Source organism: Thunnus thynnus, chromosome 4, assembly GCF_963924715.1.
Source record: "Thunnus thynnus chromosome 4, fThuThy2.1, whole genome shotgun sequence".
NCBI lineage: Eukaryota > Metazoa > Chordata > Actinopteri > Scombriformes > Scombridae > Thunnus > Thunnus thynnus.
The window spans coordinates 15,893,362-15,915,648 of NC_089520.1; the positions used below are offsets into that span (position 1 = coordinate 15,893,362).

Genomic DNA, 22,287 nt, shown 5'->3' on the forward strand with positions numbered 1-22,287 from the left:
CAGTCTCCTCAAGGCAATGTTGCTCCTTGAGTCACAGACAGAAAGTGGACTAATGGGTTGGCCTCATAAATATGACAGGTACTGTGGGACACGCTATGCTCATTCTGACTGACTGCAAGTACATGTGACTTTCAGTGTGCTGCGCTGCACTGGAGAACCAATACAGAACAATAAAGCCCTTTAGAGGGCAAAGGCAGTGAGAAAAATAACATAAAAGTAGGTTTGTTTCTCTTTCTGAGCTGAAGCACAACATTGCACATTATATTCAAAAATTGTCAAAATGGACCACTGTACTGGAAACTGAGCATGACAGAGCTTTGAGGTTGAGGAATAGAAGAAGTGCATTACTAATAATCTAGGGGAATATGGTTAACCAGCAGAAATTACATTATTTATGTTACTATTTATATGCAGCAAAGGCAATATTTATTTTTCATCATCATCTCTCTGTGTTGTAACTTGTTTAGTTTGCACTTAGTCACTTTGAGTGAGAGCAACAACTAAATGCCGAAAGACTGATCTCAGAAAGTCTGCAGAGTATGTTCTCAATATTGTTTCACCTTGTTCAGAAAGTGTCTACAATGGATTACGCATGTGTCACACAAGATCATTAACCAAATGCCCTAAAATCAAATTGTAAATCAGTAATCATCTGTGTTCTCTGGGCCAAAACAGACGCAGAGTACTGAAGATATCAGATGGTATTGAGCACATGGGGGGAATGCGCTGGGAGCTGGCCATGTGTCTGGCCCTGGCCTGGTTCATCTGCTACTTCTGCATCTGGAAGGGACCCAAGTCAACTGGCAAGGTGAGACAGATTAATGCACCTTTACTGTCCTGTGTGTCCAACTCATGATGGAAGAATTTGTACATGAATATGTGTGTGCATGCTAATTTGCTGTTACTGTCAGTTTTTATTCCCTGGAGCAGTTTTAATTTTCATTTTATGCACTTAAAAACATCCACACACTAAAGCACTTTCCCTTCTTGTCCTCAAAACAACTCTATCTCTAGCAAATAGAGGACAAAAGGGGATATGCACCACCCACTTCTACCTTTCCTCAAATCACCCTTTCCATTTTAATGCTCTCCTCGAGACGCTTCCAGCTGCCCTGAGGAGGATAGCAAGGACTCTGCACCTTGCTTTGGGTGCTCAGCAGCCCTTAAGAAACTCTCCTCAGATTCAATGAGCCAGAATGGGTTGGGAGATAGAGATAGAGTGAGAAAAAGAGAGGGAAGAAAGAGAGTAAAGAGAAAAAAAGAGAGGTGTGAGGAAAAATTAATGGGTTCACATTCTACATGACGGGGGGAAAAAAACAACTAGGCAGCAATGCCTATATCTCCCTGAAGTGCCTTTTGTCTAGCTGTGAAGTAAGAGGGGAGAATGCTTCTTCATGGCTGGGCTTTAGCAGCCGGTCCAAGATTGATTCCTGTATTCACTGGAGGAAAGGAGAGCGTTCATGAGGAGCATGCAGAGTATATCCTCAGCCTCCGCCTCTGCTACTTCTCTCTCTCTCCCACTATGAGAAATTAACCACAGCTAGCTCATTGCAAGAGAGAGGTGCTTTCTTCTCCACAGACCCTACAGCCTATTCAGTTCCGACTCTGCTAAGCTGTTTGCTTTGTTGGCTGTGTTTGCCAGCCATTCTCACGTTTAAGCCCTCCTGTTAGATTTACGGTGAGGCAGGGGCAAGTTTGACCAGTAAATTTGTGGTGGCTTAAATGTTTACCCGTGGTGAGGTGGAAAGAGCATGTGGAGCTTCAAAAGTCCATGGAGAGACTGAATATTGTCCTTTTCATCTCCAGAGAGATGGAGAGAAAGAGGGAGAAAAGGGTTTAGGATGTGTAATCATTTTATTTGTCAAATTAAAGGAGGGATCTGCTAGGCAGGAGACACGTTTTCCCACACTTTCCCTACAGGCCACGTTAGGATTAACAGAGCTTAGAGTGGACAGTCTCATTAAGGCTCATGGATCCTTACTGTTCAAACACTACCTCGGTTAGGATTTGATTCATTTTCAAACATTTTGATACAGGTATTGAAGGTTATGGAGGTTCAAGATATTTCAGTAAAGCTGGATGTCCTCAATTTATGAATTATTGAGGGCACAATAAAGTTTTATTTGTTTTGTGTCAACTTCCCTGGAGTTTGACTAAGAAGTTTACTGCATCAGAAGCTTGAAATGCTGCAACAAAATGAACAAAAAGTCCTTTAGGAGCCCATTCATCAAACTGCTGCATGCAGTAGTACAGTAATGTGACCAGAAGTGTATGGGGAACTGGAGTGTGCATGCACCCATTTTATCTGTGTCTGTAGTATGTTCACACATATTTCTATGTTGTGGATGAAGTTTTGTGTTTGTCCATTTCTGTGTGTGTGTACCCATGCACTTCCGTGCATGCTTCAAAGAGAAGCACATTTTCCCACACTGCCAGCATCACTCCTCTGGGCTTCTGCTGTTTAAGAGATGGGGCCAGAGGAGCCTTCTTTTCTTTTCAGTCTCCTGGCCTGGCTCTGTTCTGTCCTGTTCTGTCCTCAATTGGACTTTGACTGGATGCCAGCTAGCCAGGGGATGTATGTTGCCCGCCTCTGCCTTCCAAGAGGCCAGGGTCTTTGTTCAAGGGGTTTCTAAGAGTCTTGAGATGTTGAGCACAATTCTGCAAAACCTGAATAGTTCAATAAAAAGGGAGTGTTGGTTAGTGCTAGTCACTGTATGGAAGTGCTGCGGTGCTGTACATGATACCCTACCAGACATATATACAGTATATACTTACAAAACAGATGTTCTATTGTGTCCTCTTTATTCTGGTTTTTCAGGGTTGACACTTACAGTAATTTATATTTCTGGCACATGTGGTAAATGTAGTGCTGTAATCTTTGGGAATGATGCTGTATCCTATATGCCATATAACAGATATCAGTCTAGTCATTATAGGTGTTAAACACAAGATGGTTAATCCAGTGTCTGTCCTGAAGATGTGAAGGAATTAAAAAAACAAAGACAGGCAGACAAGGAGATGGCCCGATATTATTCAGTGATGACTATTGTTGGCAGGCTTTTTGTTTTGCACACTTCACTTTGACTTATTTTGTCTGCATCATATCAGGTTATTTAAGTAACTACTGCTGTAAGTTCTGACAGTGAATCAGTGTTAACTGTTTTCTCTGTAATGTACATATATCAGTATTACAAATATTTGCATATTTGTTCCTGCAGGTTGTGTATGTGACAGCTACATTTCCTTACGTCATGTTATTGGTTCTGCTGATCAGAGGAGTGACGCTGCCCGGAGCATTCGACGGAATCAAGTTCTACCTCTACCCAGACATTTCACGTCTCTCGGACCCTCAGGTAGGCGTGGAACCAAAACATCTCTCTTCCACTGGTAAACGAGTAAAAATAGTTGGCCTCCTTTGAAAATAAGTAGGTGCCAACTAGATGATGTCACCTATGTGCAAGAAAAGTAATAACTGTTTCCACATGTGCCACCTGCAGGGAATCAGTATTACTACTACAGTTTTATAAAGGAGCTGCTGTTTTTCTTGTTTGTTTCTTTTTGAATGTAACCAGAAAGACAGTCATAGAGGATAGAGGACAGACACTGTGTCACCCAGAGCTGTGTAAATGTTACTCTCTTCTCAGTGTTCAGCAGAAAATATGCACACCTTAGCAAAACTCTTTTTTATGTTAAGTTTTAAATGTAAAACCTGAAACATCCATGCACACTGCAGCTAAAAAAAAAAAGATACTGTAACACTCAATAGCCGCAGGTGACACACGTCGAAGGTGTAGAAGCTATTATTGTCTTTTCCTGTAGATGGCATGCATCATGTTTACAAATGCAGGTCTACACTGCTGCTGCTATATTTTCTTGCTGATAGTTGGTAAAAGTTGGACTGGAACTGCAGGTACAGAAGCTGAAAAAGTCTGACGATACTGACAGGGAGTTCTGGGGTGCTTCACATCAATGACACTTTGGTTCCTAAGTAAGATCCTGAAAATAAAGCCAGGACATCATATATGACATGATAAATACTGTACATAACACATTCATCTTTGAGACTTGGTATAGAAAATCATGACTCTCCCTGTATTTGTATTGTTTATGTGTCCTCGACTAGTAATTCTGGTATTTTCAAGAGGATGATCTGTTTGCATTGTGCTAAAAATGTGACTGTTTTTGTCAGAAAGGCAGGAGGTACAAAAGCAAAGAGACTAGACACAAGGGATTGGAATTTATACCCCTGCCTCACACCCACCTGTGTGGAGCTGAGTAGGTGCCAGGGGGACAGGTGGTGTTATTGTTAATGCAATGGGGGATCAATCGCTCCAAAACACTCACATGTATATCCAAAACAACTGCCTGTTTGATCATTTCATGCAGAAAGAAACTAAATGGTGCCTCTCCCAGGGCAAAGATTGGAAATAGTCACCTATTCCATGTAGTTGGAAACATTTGGCTGCATTTATATGTCCCATTCAAGTGGAACTGATACTACTGTGGCTTAATATGAAGCTAAGATTGTCATATCAGGACCTGCTCTTCCTGCTGCTGAAGAGATGATCAAGGGTCAACTAAACAGTGAGTTTTGAGAACTTGCAGGGTTGAGAGATCAGGATTTGAGGCTAATAGAGGTGATGCATTAACATATAACTCATACACACACACACACGGAGCAGACGTCTTGACCTCGTCTGGAAAAGGCAGACAGCTCAGGTCGCTAGGCAACAGTGCTCCAGAAATGTCAGTGGATGGGGTGTCATGACAACGTGAATTGAGATAGATGAGGAGTCTAAATGAGAGAGTGAGAGAACAGATAGATAGATGGGACTATGTTACAATATCACAGATTAATTACAACCATTATTTAAAAAGATTTACCATCAGTTTGAGTTGTATGAGTATGAGTTAGCTTTAAAATGTTAAAACCTGAGAGTAGGCGCATATGAACCTGTTTATTACATTTCAGGAAAGTTCTTTGTCATGGTTAAACAAGAAAACAAGAAATCGGAAGTTCACTCACACCGGAAAGATTTCTGATGTGAGTTTGGAATTGGCCATTCACTCATTTAACTATGCATGACAGGCCTGCCAATCTTTGGGTCTCTGTTTTCCAAAACCAACAACAAAAGAGCAAAAGTGGATTTATTTGTGATTTGTATCCTACTGTAAGTTGCGATTGTTGGCATGTTGGCTAACTTGTTTATTACCTATTGTAGTAACTTAACATTATGTCCAAGGTTAGTTTGCAGATGATGTTAAATAAAATGCAGTTCACAGGTAGCACATCCACTGACTAGTATTTTCACACTGTGTGGAAGACACTCCTGGATGCTATCAGGGTTTAAGGTAACATTAGAAAGCTTTCTCTGTCCTGCTTTTCATTGAATTTGGGAAAGTTTACACTCTAGAAACCGCAGTCAGTGCTACCTGAGATAGGATTACATTTGACAAACACGTGTTATCCCAAAAGCCTTTCTCTTGTAACATTAAAAGTTAAAGTGTACTGTTTGAAAATACAAACAAGTAAGTTCAGCATCCAAACAAGGTTATGGTAGAATGAAATAATACTCTAGTCTTACATTTTTTATTACTTTTATTACTAGGACTAACTAGCTTGGCGCTGCAATACAAGAACAATGCAGTTTAAGTGCCTTCTGCATGGATCATCAACTGGTGAGGATGCAGACTCTTAGCCTCTGTGTTTTAGCACAATATGTATGTAGCCATCAAGTGCATATTTAAGACCCACAGTCAGCCACAGTTTTCAACCAACACATGGAGCTAACATTAACTTAATTAGCCAGCTAGCTACAGCTGATAAAAAAAAAAACACTATGGAAATGGGAAACCTGCTTTTGTCTACTTCTGTCTGAATTTAAGGACCTATTGTTTCAAAAGTGAATAAGAATTTTGACTGGTTAATCTGCCACCGTTACCACTGATATAAACTGAATATTTGCTGTGCGAGAACAGAAATCTTGACAGGTGTAGCAACAGTAACTAATGCGGGGCTGAACGCAGGCAGTCAGAGTTGAAGGCTAAAGGACCAACTTATAGCACACCAATTCAGTGTGATAATATTCCAGTTTTCTAACATGTCTCCTTTGTGTAATCTTTTCATACTTGCAAAATGGGTAGCTCTCTATTTTTTACATTACATCTGCACAACATATCACAACATTTCAGGAAACTGTAGGCTCCAATTTGATCGCTTCCTCCTCTTCAGACTTGTATCCTGTCTGAACACCTCTTTTACACTGTTCACGGCAACAGCCGGTCCATGGGGTGAGACATGGATGTGATAATAAGCAATGTTGTTGCCACAGAAATAACAAGAAATTCAGTCAGTCCCTAACTGCAAAGACAGATATGCCAGCCTGTTTCACACGACATATTGGGCAAAACAGCTTCTCATGTGGTTAGAAAAGTGTTAAGAACATACGGTATCATGCTATAATTCTTGTTTGGATGATATACTCTAGTATACAAAGACTTTTTTTACTTAAAACATTCACTCCTGGAAAATTGACAACAATTTTTCACATTTAAGTGTTTCTGAAGTATTTTTTACCTAGTTTGATATTCCCATATTAATGAAATTTACTTTGTTACCATAAAAATTTGTGCACTGTACATAATAAAATTTAAAAAACAGACTATTCCTAAAAATTACAATAAGAAAGGAAGCAAAATTTGATTTTTTAAAAAACATAGTTGTTTTTGACTTTATAGGCTCTACAGCTGTTGTGCAGTGCATTCAAAGATCCAGTTACATAGTGAAGAGTAAGAGTAACACAGATAGAAAAAAGGGAACAACAAACAAAGACAAAAACAGAGGCACAGACAGAGTGAAGGAGGGTGATAAAGAAGGGCTGCTGTTTGGCAGAGGAAGACATTACTTCTGACACCGATGTTAAATTAGCTTCCTCAGGGACAATCAGGGCTCTGTTCTGTTCACCATGTGTGTGGCTGTGTGTTACCCGCTCTTTTTACACCCCTGAACTTCATCATGCCTCCCCCATTCTCTTCTTTCCTATACCTTTCTCTCCTCGGCTTTCTCTCCCTCCCTCTCACCCTGCACCCTGCATTGTGCATCACCCCTCCTCTTTACACCTCTCACACTCTCATGCTCCCCAACCTTTCTTGTTATCTTTCCAGGCATTACAACTGGAAATGTACTGCTATATGTGTCTTTTCTTTTATCTCACTAGTCAAATCTGTCTTCTAACTTTATCTTCTCTTCAGCAGCATAATACCTTCTTCCCCCTAATATCCCAAACAGCTAGAACAAGGTTGTGAATGTGCGGTATCCTTCTTTGTCCAAAGGGTCCAACAGGGACATCAGCAATGCAATAATATATGATTAGCTTACTCAATAGGATCTACAGTTGGGCCCAGGTGGTGATAGCCAGTAGCCAATATTTTGTGCTGATATTATGTCACTATCTTTGAATGTGACCTTATTATTTGTAGAAAAAAATCTGGTGTATATGTGGTTGAACTGTCTAAAAATAACACCTTAATCTTCTATTCAAAACCAGAATGATGCTAAAATAAATGAGAACATATCAATGCATACTGTAGTAGAATTGAATCGTACAATGGTATTACGGTCAATTAAGGTTAAGGGTTTTCCATAAACATGATTTGTGACATCACAACTAGTCTAGAGCCAATAACGGTCAACTATACAACTTACACATGTGTGATGTGGAAACTTAAAGCCTATAGTGCACATATACTGAGAATGGACTTTTCAGTGAATCAAGAGACTTTTTGTGTCCAGTAGTTAAACTTTTGAAATGAAATTTTAAACAGGAGTAGATGACAAGTTAAGGATTAACAAGGTAAATTAACTTTTTTTGTGGATTATTTTCATATATCATAAAACATTTCTGGAGGGGGCCTTCAGTTGATATCAATATTGTGGACACTCTCTAATATCAGATTTATAATGAAAAACTGGAGAAAATGGATAGAATAGTAGAAATATACTACAGCAATATGTAACACCTTTTTTCTCTCCATGTTCACTTCTTGGAAGGCCTTTCCACTTTTTTGCCCAACCTTCCTCCATTTCCTTCTTTTCCCTTCAGAACCCTTTAAAATTCTCCCCTAATAGCCATTATATCCAACTTTCTCTATAGTGCTGGTCTCATTGATACCTTATATTTGGAAACCACATCCCAGAATACTTGCCTGTGTCTTTTTAAATGCTATATCCAACTTTTTTGGACATAATGGTATTAAGACAAGAATGAGAAAAAAACAATCAAAATCAAAGCGTTGCCATGGTATAAAATTTTGTATTTTTGTATATGAAGCTTTTTGTAAAGTGATTTTATTTAGCTGCAGTTAAATTGGAGTAACATTCCTAATACTGTTGGGTGAAGATTTCTGTCTGCTAAATGTTAGCTTTGCAGATGTCATAACTTATCCTGTATTAATCCTGTAATGAGTAGAAAAATGACAAACCATTATTACTATTTACCAGAGTTAAGAGCATCCCCCACTGACTTAGTGTTATAGGCCTGCACCATTTGTATAATGTGATATATTGTGATGATTATTTGGTATAGATAAAATTACATTAATTGCTGTGTGGCTCAGAAGTACTGGGGAGTGAAATCTAATTGATTTACTTAAACAAAATATCTTAATGCTGCATTTCTCAAATAAATATCTAACACCTATGCATCTCATTCATAAAAAGAGGGGAAAGTGAGGAGCATGGAGAGTGCATTACAAGAACACTATCTTACAGCCAATGTCATCCAGCTTTCACACAGCAGACAAGTTTCCAGGAGGCACAGTCTCAACATAACCAAACACAAGCCGGCCAAATTAGGCACAACATCAACAAGTGATTCTCTCCGAGCCTGGGCCTTTAAGGCTTCCCTGCGCTGTGCGGCCATCAGCCGAGGGCGAACTAAAGGGAACATTAATGAACATTAGGAGAGAAAAGCCTGTTCTTCCACAGGAACAGTCCTGTGTTTGTGAGGTCACAGAAGTTACCGTGGTTACTCCCAGGAGGGAGCGAAGACCGTGCGTTTGTTAATTGTTTCTCGGTGGGGAAATGAGATTAGTGGCTGAATGGTTATGTGAGAGAGTTTTCAAAGAGCCATGCTGCATTAAGTTTGAATTTGGTAGCACCCCATGCTATCCTGTGGGTCCTAGGGTCCAGTGCTGCACTACAAACTAGTTACATAATGGACATTTTACTGCTGTTTCAGTTAAAAATCTAAACATGTGTAAATCCACATGTAGTCCATGAGTCAAGATACTTTGATTGATTTCCATAATATACATGAACAATACAACTGACTGGAATAAGTGGTAGAAAAAGTACTCAGATTCCACATAGTAAAAGTAATACCACAATGTAAAAATACTCCATTACAAGTAAAAGTCTTGCATTTAAAATCTGATTTATCATCTGAATGTTCTCAAACTATCAAAGTACTTAATATGCAGAAAATGGCCCCTGTGAATTAAATATTGTTATATGTGACATAATTTATGATGATACATCAATTTGTAGCATTTTGCTTGTAGCTGGTCAAGGTGGAACTACTTTAAAACCACTTTATATACAGTTTGCTATTTTAGACCAATGGTTCACACCATTGTTCTGCTACATAAATCTTTGTTCACTTTCTCCTTCTTGTGAAATATTGGAGAATTTTATCTCCATGGTCCTTGTACAATTATTTAAATTAAACCATCGGATAAGTTTAGAAAGGAAAAGTCACTTTGGTGAAGCTGCTAACAACTTACAGACATCTGGAACATGACAAGGGGCCCCAACAAGACACTGCTTTATTTACATGAGGTGACTCCCAAAGTTGGGAGCCACCAGTTTAATATGTTTCTTTATATAAAATCTTAACCTGTAAAGTAACTAGTAACTACAGCTGGCAGTGTAGGGGAGTGAAAGTAATTTGTTGTGGAGTTCAAATATAATAACATGAAAATAAAACAATGTACTTACTGTAAGTACAGTACTTGAGTAAATGTACTTAAAATATTTGCATTTTACCCTTTTGCCTCTATTCATCACCAAGTATTTACTAACAATGTGCTACTTTGTTAGTAGTTTGTAGTTTGTGCATTGAAACAGGGACCTATCCAGGATGTTTTTCTTCAGCCCAATGTATACTGGGATAATCACTGACCCTAAAGAGGATTAAACTACAAGAGAAAGTTAAAAATGAATGAATCTTAAACAGTCTCCATAAGGGACTTTCCTCTCTTGCCCAGGATGCAACATCAGCAATAGAGCAGCACAACTGCACAACAATTACTCACAGACATTTCACTGCAGCAACTGATCAATTACAAACAATTCCTCATACACGTGTCTGATAAAACTGCTTATTTGTTACTGCTTTCCAAAAATAACACATGAGAGTGTTTTCTGATCTGCCACTGTGATGGTTAAGATATGGTTAAATTCAGGCAACTTAAACTACTTGGTTGAGGTTGGAGAAGGATTTCCTTTATGGTTGGAAGAAACAAACATTGACTTTTGGTAGGACACAAGATGCAAACTGTGGTCTCCAATGTCAAAGTAATGTTTTGTGATGTAAAAACATCATCTTGTGCTATTGCTCATTATCCACATGATACCTAAGAGGTTGCTTTTCAGGAAAATGTAAATGTAGGTAGTTTTTAAATGTTGGAACAAACAACCAACTCTGGCAGAGATTTTTTTAGTACTTTGGACTCCATAAACAAATTTCCATTCACCTACATTGTACTGAGGTGGTGGCAGAAATCTCAGAGTTGCATATCTCAAAATATGAGCACATCAAAGCAACACTATTCGCATGCCTAGATACCACTAGAGCTAAGCAATAATAATGTATGTAATTTGGGTAAAGTTGAAGGAAAAGTCTACTGCCCATGATGCTTTGAGTTAGGAAGGTAAAATATTAAATTCTTCTTTAAACCTTAAATTAGACTGTCACTTTTAATCCCCACCAAAAACTGTAGAAAGGAATGGAGTTAGTGAAGCGGAAATAGAGTTATGAATGTAACTAAGGTTCTATGAATTCTGGATGACTGCCAGAGATGGTATGAAATACCCGGATATGCATCCCGGGCATGCGCAGGAAGTCGAGACATAATACCAACAAAGTCACACATGTGACCTGACAAAGGGGCCTAACACCCAGCAATCATCTCCTACAGAATCTTCTTGTCAAGTCTCCAAGTGACAATTAACTCTGGTGGTCATCCAGAATTCATAGAACCTTGGTCACATTCGTAACTCTCGTTCTTTTTCATTATTCCTCACCGCCAGAGATGGTATGAAATACCTGGATGATCCATACTAACAAAGTCACGAAGAATCTGTACTCAATGAGTCCCAGTTGCAGACTGAAGGAGCAGACCGCTGTTTCCACAAGGTGGGGGGCAGCCACATTAACTCTGTAGAAGCGAGCAAAGGTGCAGGAAGAAGCCCAAGCAGCTGCTGCACAGATGTCACTCAGTGGAACACCTTTCAAAGCCCAAGAAGTGGACACATATATGGTATCAACAACCCAGTTCAAGAGCCTCTGTTTAGACAAAGGACAACCCTTCCTGTGCTCTGCATAACAGACAAACAATGCATCAGATTTATGGAATACGTCCTGATCACAAGAACTCAGTAGTGAGCCCGGCCCTTCAAGGGCCAAACATGCAGATGAAGGTGATCCGGGTGAGGATGTCAAGTGTGCCTCCCCAACTATGACAGACGATTCTTTCTCGGTGGGAGAGACTAAGGCACTTCGTCAAGACGTTGACTGATCACAGGAAACCATATCCTCCCTGGCAAGTATGAAGCCACCAGCAGCACTGTGTGGTTGCATCTGTTGATTCTGTGAAGTGTCAGCATGAGTAGTGGAAGTGGAGGGAAGGCATACAGGAGGCAGGGGGCAGTTTGGCCAGGGGTGTGCCAGCGTGTCCTGCACCAATGGACTGGTTGGTTCTGAGTGGGAGAACCACAGTGGACAGAGTGTTGATGTTTCTGAAGCAAACAGGTCCACATCCACTCTGCTGTACCTCTCCCAGATCATCTGAACCACCACTGGGTTCAGTCTCCACTTGCCCGGAGGGGGTTTTTGATGAGAAAGCATGTCAAGCATTCTCTGTCAGTGCCTGCCTAAAGTGTTTGATCCCAAGGCACAATGGACATCTGTCATGGCTGTCTTCTGGACTGAGCTACAAAGCTACACTCAGCTACACATACAATTGAACAAGCACCTTTATCACTGTAAGGCTGGTGATGTAGCAGTAGAGCGAGAAACACTCAAGTCCACACTCTGCTAGAGTCGCTGGTAATTCACACAGGTCACCCTGGTAGGTGTAATTGTATGCAATTACTGTAAAAGTGTTAAGACAGTAGCCAGGGGTGAAACAAAACACTCTCCGCTATGGTTCCCCAACTGTCGACACATCCATTGTAACAAGGCAAAAACACCTCAGCTAGACTGGTCAGTCAAGTATAAAACCCACAAGCTAATACAGCACATGATAGCGATTCACCTGCAATGAGCAGAGACGCTAAGCAGATAAGTGAGCAAGGCACGTCGCTGGGGAAAGAAGTTGGCTACTTTCCTGGGAAAGTTCAACACTTTGTGGTTGGACTTTCTGTAAAACTCCCGGCGGGGATGAGTACTGGCTATGCAGCCACTGGAGGATGGAATTGTAGCTCCAACCAATAGGTTACGAGGCGACTGGCATAGGCAGTAAAGCACTGATGCTAGCTAATGCTAACAACATGCACAACCTGCATGTTTGGGTGAGAAGATGAAAAGGAAATGACTGCTGGGTGCCAGCCTCTTTATCAGGTTGCTTGTGTCACACAGGTCACATGTGTGACTTTGTTGGTATTATGTCTTGACCTCCAGCCCATGCACGCGATGCATATCCAGGTATTTTATACCGTCTCTGGCGTTTAGGAAGAATTAAATAGAATATGAATATTTAGGCACTGTAAGACTTTGTGTCTACTTTTAGGATGCTAATCCATGATTCATGCACCTCTCAGAGGAGAAAGAAAATGGTTTAGCAGAGCCAAAGTTCATTACAAAGTCAGTGAAAATTAGGTTAACCAGGTGTAACAAAAGAAATGTGGGCTTTCTTTTAGAGCAGACAAAAAGCAACCTCTTGGCATATCATGGTAATCTCTTGTAAATTGGAAAGCCTTCTCTGCTCGCTCTAATTCTGTTCTCAATTAATTTTTTAAAAATCACACAAAGAATTCACATTGTTCATGCTGAGCAGAATTTATGAAGTGGAAATTACAGTGAAGCTTGAACAAGCATATGTCAAATTAACAGATGCCTTAAAGGTTTATGAAACTTTGATTTGTTTGTGAGTGTGTACTGTGCATGTCCAAAGAAAAAAACTGAATAAATCAGCAGAGAAACATACAAATATAGATGCTTCCATACAGTTCAAAAGATGTCACTCAATTGTTTGAATATGGAAATGAAGTGAATCATATGACATCACCTTCCAGTCTCAAGATCACAATTGAGATTTTGGACCAATGTGTTACAGTCGTCTTCCATCATAAAAACACCAAATGAAGGAATATCTTTTGAAGAATAGTGTTATCCCTTGGGTAGAGTTCAGAAACGTTTAGAATCTATGCCGAGGAAGATTGAGGCTGTTCTGGAAGATGTTGCCCCAAAAACTTCTGTATGTGTCTATGTTAACTTTGTTCCCTTTGAATTGTTATCTATCTGTGTATGTGCTTTACGTTTATGCCTACTTTTACCATACATAGGTATGGGTGGATGCGGGAACCCAAATCTTCTTCTCCTATGCCATCTGCTTGGGCTGTCTCACTGCTCTTGGGAGTTACAATTCCTACAACAATAACTGCTACAGGTAAGGATGTGGATACTTGTATATTTAAATATAGGTCTATATATAGGTCTATATTTATATTCTGGGGCTCTACTGGAAATTTTTGCTTGACTCACTGTTCAAAAAACTCCTTGTTAGTTTTACTGATTCTTTACACAGCTCCTCAGTTTAGCCTCTCTGAAAAATGCCGTTTTAGCTCTTGTCCCCGTCCCTATGAGCCCACTCTGTTCTGATTGGCCAGCTCCTGAAAGCTGCATTTCGGCAGATTTCCACCAGCTCTGGAGGCTATGTACACAGGCAGTAGTAGTAGGATTTCATCTCTTTTTCTTATTCTTTATTCGAAATGTAAACTTCTCAAATACATCTGTACATGTATTTTAGAAGTATTTAAGCCCAAATTCAATCTGAAATATGTGAGTGGATAACACAAACAGCACATGATACAACCTTAGCAACCAAGGCGTCAGGATGGACAACTGTTTGTGTCATCACAAGAAGGAAGCGGAGGAAACTTTGCAAACGGAGTGTTCAGAGCAGGCTGAATCCTGAGCTTTTGACTTTCAGGGAGCATTTTACATACATTCACCTCAAGTTTTTGACCATGTTTAACGTAGACATCTGACATCATAACAGTATAAAAATAGAACAGAAAGCCACAAAAAGTATGATATTTCCCCTTTAGTGAGTGAAGAAAAAGGCCACTTTTGGGAAATAACTTTATGTTTGGTATCACTGGATATACTGTATAATTGTCAACATGTTGGCAACTGAAAAAGATGGATGGATTGGTACATACTCTACTTTTGAATTTCCGTTCATCAGACAGAATTATTGTGCATGAGACTGGATCAAGCAGAAAGTCTGTGTCACTTCTGGTGTAAAGTCTTACGTTAAGTATGATCTCTTTCTGTCTTGCTCCTCAGGGACTGCATCATGCTGTGTTGTCTGAACAGCGGCACCAGCTTCCTCGCAGGTTTCGCCATCTTCTCTGTGCTGGGCTTCATGGCCTATGAACAGAATGTTCCCATCGAGGCTGTTGCAGAATCTGGTGAGTGACTAACAGACAATATTTCTGAATAAAAAATCTGAATAAAAAGCACATTTCAGAATTGTAATGTGGACATACGCTATATCAAAAGCAAATACTATAGACTGGAGAAAGCCTGTCTGATTCTTTGTGTCCCCATCCATCATACTAGGCTAAAATGAATAAACATGACCAGTTATATAACTCCACTCTTCACCTAGGCTCTTAGACCACCGCATTATGATTTATTCAAGTCAGTATGAATGATTTAGTGAATATGACAGAGCAAGAGATTTGAAATGTTTGTCTCAGAGCATGGCAAGGACAGAGCTTAATGTTTTAGATAATGTGTTTCTGAGTCTGAGTCTAAATGTAGGTGCTAAATAACGCAACGACTTGCCCCATCTTATTTTGAACCAATCAGTCTTATTTCAAAACAGCATTTCAACTCATCTCATCTCATCTCATCTCATCTCATCTCATCTCATCTCATCTCATCTCACCTCTTCAACATCCCCTTAGACCAGATATAGTGCCCCCTTAGCTTCTCTGTACTCATGTTTTGTCTTTAGTTCAATTCCACCCGTTAAACCCTAGCTTCCATGTTATCACCATATAACACAGGCATGACCAGTGATAAAAGAAGAAAGTACATAATAAAACAGACAATAATCATGTCAAGCTCTAACAATGCAGTAATTGATTTTCCAGCCACCTGGGGTCAGTGTGGGCAAAACATTCTGTGAACACATCCATCCATTTTCTTAACCACTTATCCTCTAGACAGGTCTTAAGGAGCTCAAGCCAATCTCAGCTGATATTGGGTGAGAGGTGGGGTACACCTTGGACAGGTCGCCAGTCAATCACAGGGCTAACATATAGTATAGAGACAGACAACCATTCACACTCTCATTCACACCTATAGGCAATTTAGAGTCACCAACTAACCTAACCTTTTGGTCTGTGGGAGGAAGCCAGAGTACCTGGAGGGAACCCACACTGGTGGGTTTGAACCTCTTACTGATAGGCGACAGTGCTAACCGCTGCACCAGCATGCCGCACATACAGTGATGTTAGACAGACAGACATGTTAGCAAACAGTAGCTTATTTATACTTCCGGCAGACATAGAGCAACACTTTCATTTATTTTGTGTTTTGGTCCAACCAACTCCTGAGGAAGGGAAATATCTGTCTCTAGCTGCTAAATGCTCCAGTGTTCACCAGTTAGGCAATAACTTTGTCTGTTTGCTGTTTGGTGCTGGACATATAGCATACAGTGGTTTGTAGAGTTTGTAGAGTTAGTTTGTAGACTTTTTTTCAGCTGCCCACTGTGGCTGGAAACAGGGTGATGAGAGCTGTGAGACCCAAACAGTAAAGGTGTGGGCTGGAAAACCAAGACAATGTGTTAAAATGTGCTAAAATGCCATTTTAACACATTGCTAGTTTAACTCCGCCATTCTGAGGAGAATGGGAGAGTTGGGGGATGACTTTTTATAACATAAAAATATTGATAAGAGCAGCTTCAAAAACATCCCACTCAAACAAATAAAAACAGTCAAGGCTAGAATTAACTAACTATAAAAAACGTTAATAAAAGGGAACCTAAAGCTTAACTTTATAGTTCTTGCTGTGGTTATTGCTGTTGACTTGCCCCTATCATTTCTGTCAGAAAAATTCTCACCTGACCATGACAAAAAGTAAAATTAATGTTTCTATCTTTTCTGTGATGCAGGTCCTGGTCTTGCATTCATTGCATACCCCAAAGCTGTTACTATGATGCCTCTGTCTCCACTTTGGGCCTGTCTTTTCTTCATGATGCTTATCTTTCTTGGACTGGACAGTCAGGTGAGGATCACCAGAGTCAGAATACAGAGAATAATGATCACTGGTAACACTTGAAATGTCCTTGTATCTGCTTTTAACTAGAAAGTATGATTATGAACTTATGACATTTTCTCAACTTTCAGTTTTAATTCTGTGAACCCTTTTGTGCAACTGTTTGGTAGAACAAACAATAGATGCATCACATGCACATAACACTGGTGGAGGACTTTTCTGTGTATATGTTTGTGTATAATATTATTTTTTTTTTCTTTTTACATTGCAAATTGCTTTCCCATTTATGGAAATAATGCATTCCTTTTATTTCCCAGTTTGTGTGTGTGGAAAGCTTAGTGACAGCTGTGGTGGACATGTACCCAGAGACCTTCAGGAGAGGCTACCGCAGAGAGCTGCTGATTCTTGGCATGTCTATCGTCTCCTTCCTCATAGGACTCATCATGTGTACGGAGGTGAGACTCAGTTATAGTCAGATCACGAGGTACCACCTGTCAAGTTTTCAAAATATGAATAATATACTAAAACAGTGTTGCAAGAGAGGCTTTCATAACCATTTTCCTACAAAACAGTAATTCACAGGGTTGTCAGGAAGAAATGTTTACATAATTAATGAGAAACAAGAGTGGGTGAGAAAGTAGAGGAAGTACAACAAACTACAACTAAGGACAAAATGAAACTGTTTTTGTGGATACTACTGCAGCAAAGGTTAGCAAAGATTCATGCATTTTATTGCTATGAAATGACTGATTAGGCATGGTAAGCTATGTTTTACTTATGTTTACTGTCTTTAGATGCTTAACAGATAAAGATTTTACAAACAAGAAAAACAATATGATAAGCTCATAAACCTACTGATGGTTAATCGTATGTATATATACTGCGGGTATATACTTAACCTGGATTTTTTTACTTATATCGTGAGAGAATATTACTACTTTTACTTATGTAAAATAAACTTCATTTCTGGACAGGGGATATCTAATATTCTTGGAAAACACTTGTTTCCATATTCACATCATCTTATATTTCTATGTAGGAATACTACTCATCATCATCATCATCATCATCAGCTTGATCCCCATCATCAAATCACAAGTTTGAGATGAAGCCCTGTCAGGTACCTCATAGATAAATGATCAAAAATCCATATGTTGTAGATTAAAATAACTAAATTATTTAGTCCAATCATGTGATCCGCTGCCTTTTGTGGTTCAGTGTTTATGAAATGAGCCTAAGATCTCTTCTAGTGGGCACTCTGTTAAAGGTCTGTGGTCAAGTTATCTATCTGTAGCAGCGTCTACTTTATGTCACCAGCTCTGCTCTGCTTTTAAGACCTTTCATCTTTATATTGTAATAATGGACGAGAATCTGGTTTCTCACACTATTAGAAGGACTTTCATCCACTAAAAGCTTTTCATGTCTCCATACACACTGCACTCCATCCACCCCCACTTTAAACGTACTGTACTGTTCTCTAGTGGCCTGCAACAGCCATGAAACATAGGAAAAGAATTTAATGCAATATTGAAGTGAATCTTTGTGAATAATTGCAACAAACAGTACTTTCTCCTTTTTTTGTTTGTTATAGATAGCTACACTTTCATATGATTTGACCTCAGTTTGTCACTGACCATCCTCATCCATGCTGACATGTCACCACCACATTAAAATTTCCACCTGCATTTACTCCTCTTTCACCACTAACTGCACTCTAGACACTTTATTCTTCTCTGCCACTAAAGCACCATCATAAATAAAATGTCACAAGAAGCCCGGAGAAGGATTTAGTCACAGTTCTAAAGGTCTTCTGGGAGTGTAGTTCAATACTTGGCTGAAGCTTGAGCGTGAAGACAGTCAGTGAGATTTTTTGATGATATTCTTAGCTTTTTACATGCGGTTTAGAGTTGTGGTGTAACCCTGCTCTCAGATTCATGTGAGGTTTTATTTATGATGGCCCTTTTAGTGGAAGCAGAAAGAAACAGATGAGTTGTCTTGAGCAGAGGTACAGTGGGTTAGGTAGAGTGGATGATCAAATGTGAGTGCCACCACTGGGTTGATGGGATAAACATTAACAAACATACTGTCGGTTATAACACACCAAGACACACCAAGTCTTTAAACTTGAACATCTCATTTCATCAGCATGATTTTTTTAAGGGACATTTGTGACTGTTTCTGATGCTCTTTCTATGTGCTTGTATCTGACTGACAGTTCTGACAGAACTTGATCTCAATAAGATTAACCAATGAAATAAAATGATATGTATAGTATATCACTGTGGCCCAAAGTAAATAAAAAGGTAATACTGTTCTCATTGTATCAGAGGCATTATGGACCACTAAGGAACAAAGTGTGTAGTTTGGATTTAAAAAGCCCTCTAAAGAGGTACCTAACCAACAATAAAAAAACAAATAGCACAGCAGACTGCATTCTTTAACACCATGTTTGGTCAACTAAGTACTGGGAACCTCAGTAGAGGCAATTCATTTTGACGATTTGGGGACATATTGTCACTTTCAGTAGGTACAAAAACACATTAGTGCTGGGTTGCTGTTTACATCACTACTGTATATGGCTCTATGCCATCAGTCCCTGACAAGCTAATCAAGCAGACCTGATTCACTGAATATTCAATGTGATCCAACACAGTCATTTACCCATATACTGGCTGTGACAGGAAACTGACACCTGCCTTTTCCCATCAGGGAGGGATGTATGTCTTCCAACTGTTTGATTCATACGCCGCCAGTGGGATGTGCTTGCTGTTCGTGGCCATATTTGAGTCCATATGTATCGGCTGGGTGTACGGTAAGATAAGAGCCTCAACTTGAAACACAACTTGAGATCTCAAAGAAATGTCAGTATTTTTCATTTCTTACCCTTGTCACTTCAGATAACAGTAGTAACGGTCACAAACACACAGTGAACTAACTACACATATGCAGAGCACTCAAGCACATTTCAGCACAGAGAGGCAGGCCATTGCATAAAACATTGTATCATGCTTTTACCCTCCTTGCTGCAATAATATTTCTTCTATGCCCTCTGCTGGAGAAGTTAATGCCTTACAAGGCGCATGAAGCCTTCTACTGAGATATTAAAAATAATATGTTGGTACTGTAGCAATCTGAAAGGTTGCTTTAGTATTTTTTAAGCCTCCGCACCGGCAACAGCTGTGGCCAGAGTGTTTATGTTTTCGGGCTGTCTGTCCCATTCTTGTTAATGTGATATCTCAGGAACGCTTTGAGGGAATTTCTTCAAATTTGTCACAAACGTCCACTTGGACTCAAGGATGAACTGATTAGATTTTGGTGGTCATAGGTCAAGGTCACTGTTACCTAACAAAATACATTTTTGGCCAATAACTCAAGAATTCATACTCTAATTATGACAAAATTTAATTCAAATGTCTAATAGGATAAAATGATGAAGTGATGACATTTTATATCCGAAAGGTCTCAATGGTCAACTTCACTGTAACATCATAATGTTCTGCAAAAATGCTTTTCTGGCCGTTATTCAAAGCCATAACTCAGGAACAGAAGGGGAGACTGTGACCATATTTCACATTTGGTCAGATAGTGAATTGGTGACACTAATGTTGGGTGTCCACCTTGAAACTGTGGTGATTATATAGATCTTCTGTACTGCCGGGTTGAGGATGTGTGTGAAGCATCCATGTTTTAGAATTTGTAGCTTCTTTGAAGCAACATCCGTATCTGAAGCATTGTCAACTGTGATGGCTACAACTTTGTGTTGTATCAGAATCAGCTTTATTGGCCAAACATGTGAACACATATAAGGAAAATACACTTAATACCTTTATATTAAATTCCTTCAAAGTCTTTACTACAAATATTATATGAGTCTGGACAGACATGGATGTAAACTGCAACTTGACTGGTTGGTGGAGGCATACAACCGTGAGGTGGTATTTCTAGTCTTACACAGGATTAGTGCCTTTTTTCTATTTAATATGCCAAACTCTCTTGCAGTGTACACAGCTTATGCTTAAAATAAAGAGAAAGAATATATGGTTTTGGGTTTAAATATCAGTACATTCACATTATTGTCTGCCTAATTTAAGCACACAATTTGTCAACAAACCCAGTTATATTAAAGACAATATATTTTGCATGCAGCAATGTAGTTTCCAACTAGATTTTATCAACATCTAGTCAGCAGCTCTGTTTAGACAGCCATATACTTTCACAAGACATCAATCACATCATTATTTTGATGACACATACTGCAGAGAAACTGAGTGACACAAATTTGCATTTCAGGTAGTGACAGATTCTACCTAAACATTGAGGACATGATTGGCTACAAACCTGTCTTCTTCATCAAATGGTGCTGGATGATCCTGACCCCGGGCATCTGTGCTGTGAGTCCACCGCCGATACTGCAACAAACAAAAAAGCCCCCAACAAAATCAAGAGTAGAAGTAGCATCAAAAAGAGCAAACAACATATCATTTAGATGAGCAAGATGGTGCAGAAAGACAGACAGATGAGGAAGATTCATGTTGATTTATTTTGATCTTATATGGATTCTGAATTTCAAACTGAGTCCAAAGTAAGTTATAGAATAAAGCTAAAGTTAAAAAATGTGTTTTTGGTTCATACTGCAGGATAATTTCTCACTTTGTGTCAATGAAATATTAACATGTTACATTGTATTTATTCATGAAACAGCTGGTTTTCATTGTTTTCATATGAATAATACATAAAGGCTCTATTGTGTGTGGCCCTTAGCCTTACATTTACTAGACCACAATAGACTACAGCACCTCTGAATTCAAATGATGAGACCTTTATTCATCAAAAGAGCTGAGGCATTTCTTTCTCACAATGTAAATAACAACCAATAGCAACCAGAATGTCTTGTTTTGTTTGTCTGCCTTGCAGGGAATTTTCTTGTTTTTCCTGATTAAATACAAACCACTGAAGTACAACAACGTGTACACCTACCCTGACTGGGGCTATGGTATTGGCTGGTTCATGGCCATGTCCTCGATGGTCTGCATTCCTCTGGGAATTATCTGGATGATCTGGAAGACTCCCGGCACCTTCTCTGAGGTAGAAACGCACATGGAGAAATCTTACAGCTTCTATGTTTAGCACAGGCGACTACACATTAAATACAGAAACTGAGAGTAGAATTTAAGAGTATTTTAATTGAGTTGGGTGTGCAAGCTCTTCTTTTACTTACTGGACTTTAAATTTAGTCATACAACTCAACTCTCTTTTTGTCCTTGGCTTAGCCCTGTTCCCCCTCTACTTTCAAATTTATTGTAATATGTTTTAAATCAGTAATATATTAAGTCATGTTCTCAATATTAAGTAGCCTCCTGTCATAAGAAGTAAAACTATTCACCTCTATCCTTACCAGACATTTTATGTCTGTGATAAATGAAACAAATGTTTTTTCTTCCTTTTCATAGTGAATAAACAGGCTGAAACTTATTTTTTCATCAGCCTGTCACTCATGACATGTGTCATACTGCCCATCTGGATAATTTCCCAAATCTGACTCAGTCAAAATTCA

The 22,287-nt window shown here is 39.3% G+C and overlaps 1 protein-coding gene across 1 annotated transcript in view; it reads left to right on the plus strand.

The window, feature by feature from the left end:
* Positions 1-22,287, plus strand: part of slc6a11b (solute carrier family 6 member 11b) — a 31,966-nt gene that overhangs the window by 5,946 nt on the left and 3,733 nt on the right. The window contains exons 6-14 of the mRNA XM_067586917.1: positions 676-808; positions 3,219-3,353; positions 13,787-13,890; positions 14,793-14,917; positions 16,630-16,742; positions 17,051-17,188; positions 19,443-19,545; positions 21,024-21,124; positions 21,648-21,818. Coding sequence (XP_067443018.1) covers positions 676-808; positions 3,219-3,353; positions 13,787-13,890; positions 14,793-14,917; positions 16,630-16,742; positions 17,051-17,188; positions 19,443-19,545; positions 21,024-21,124; positions 21,648-21,818 — 1,123 coding nt within the window. The remainder of the gene's footprint in view (positions 1-675; positions 809-3,218; positions 3,354-13,786; positions 13,891-14,792; positions 14,918-16,629; positions 16,743-17,050; positions 17,189-19,442; positions 19,546-21,023; positions 21,125-21,647; positions 21,819-22,287) is intronic.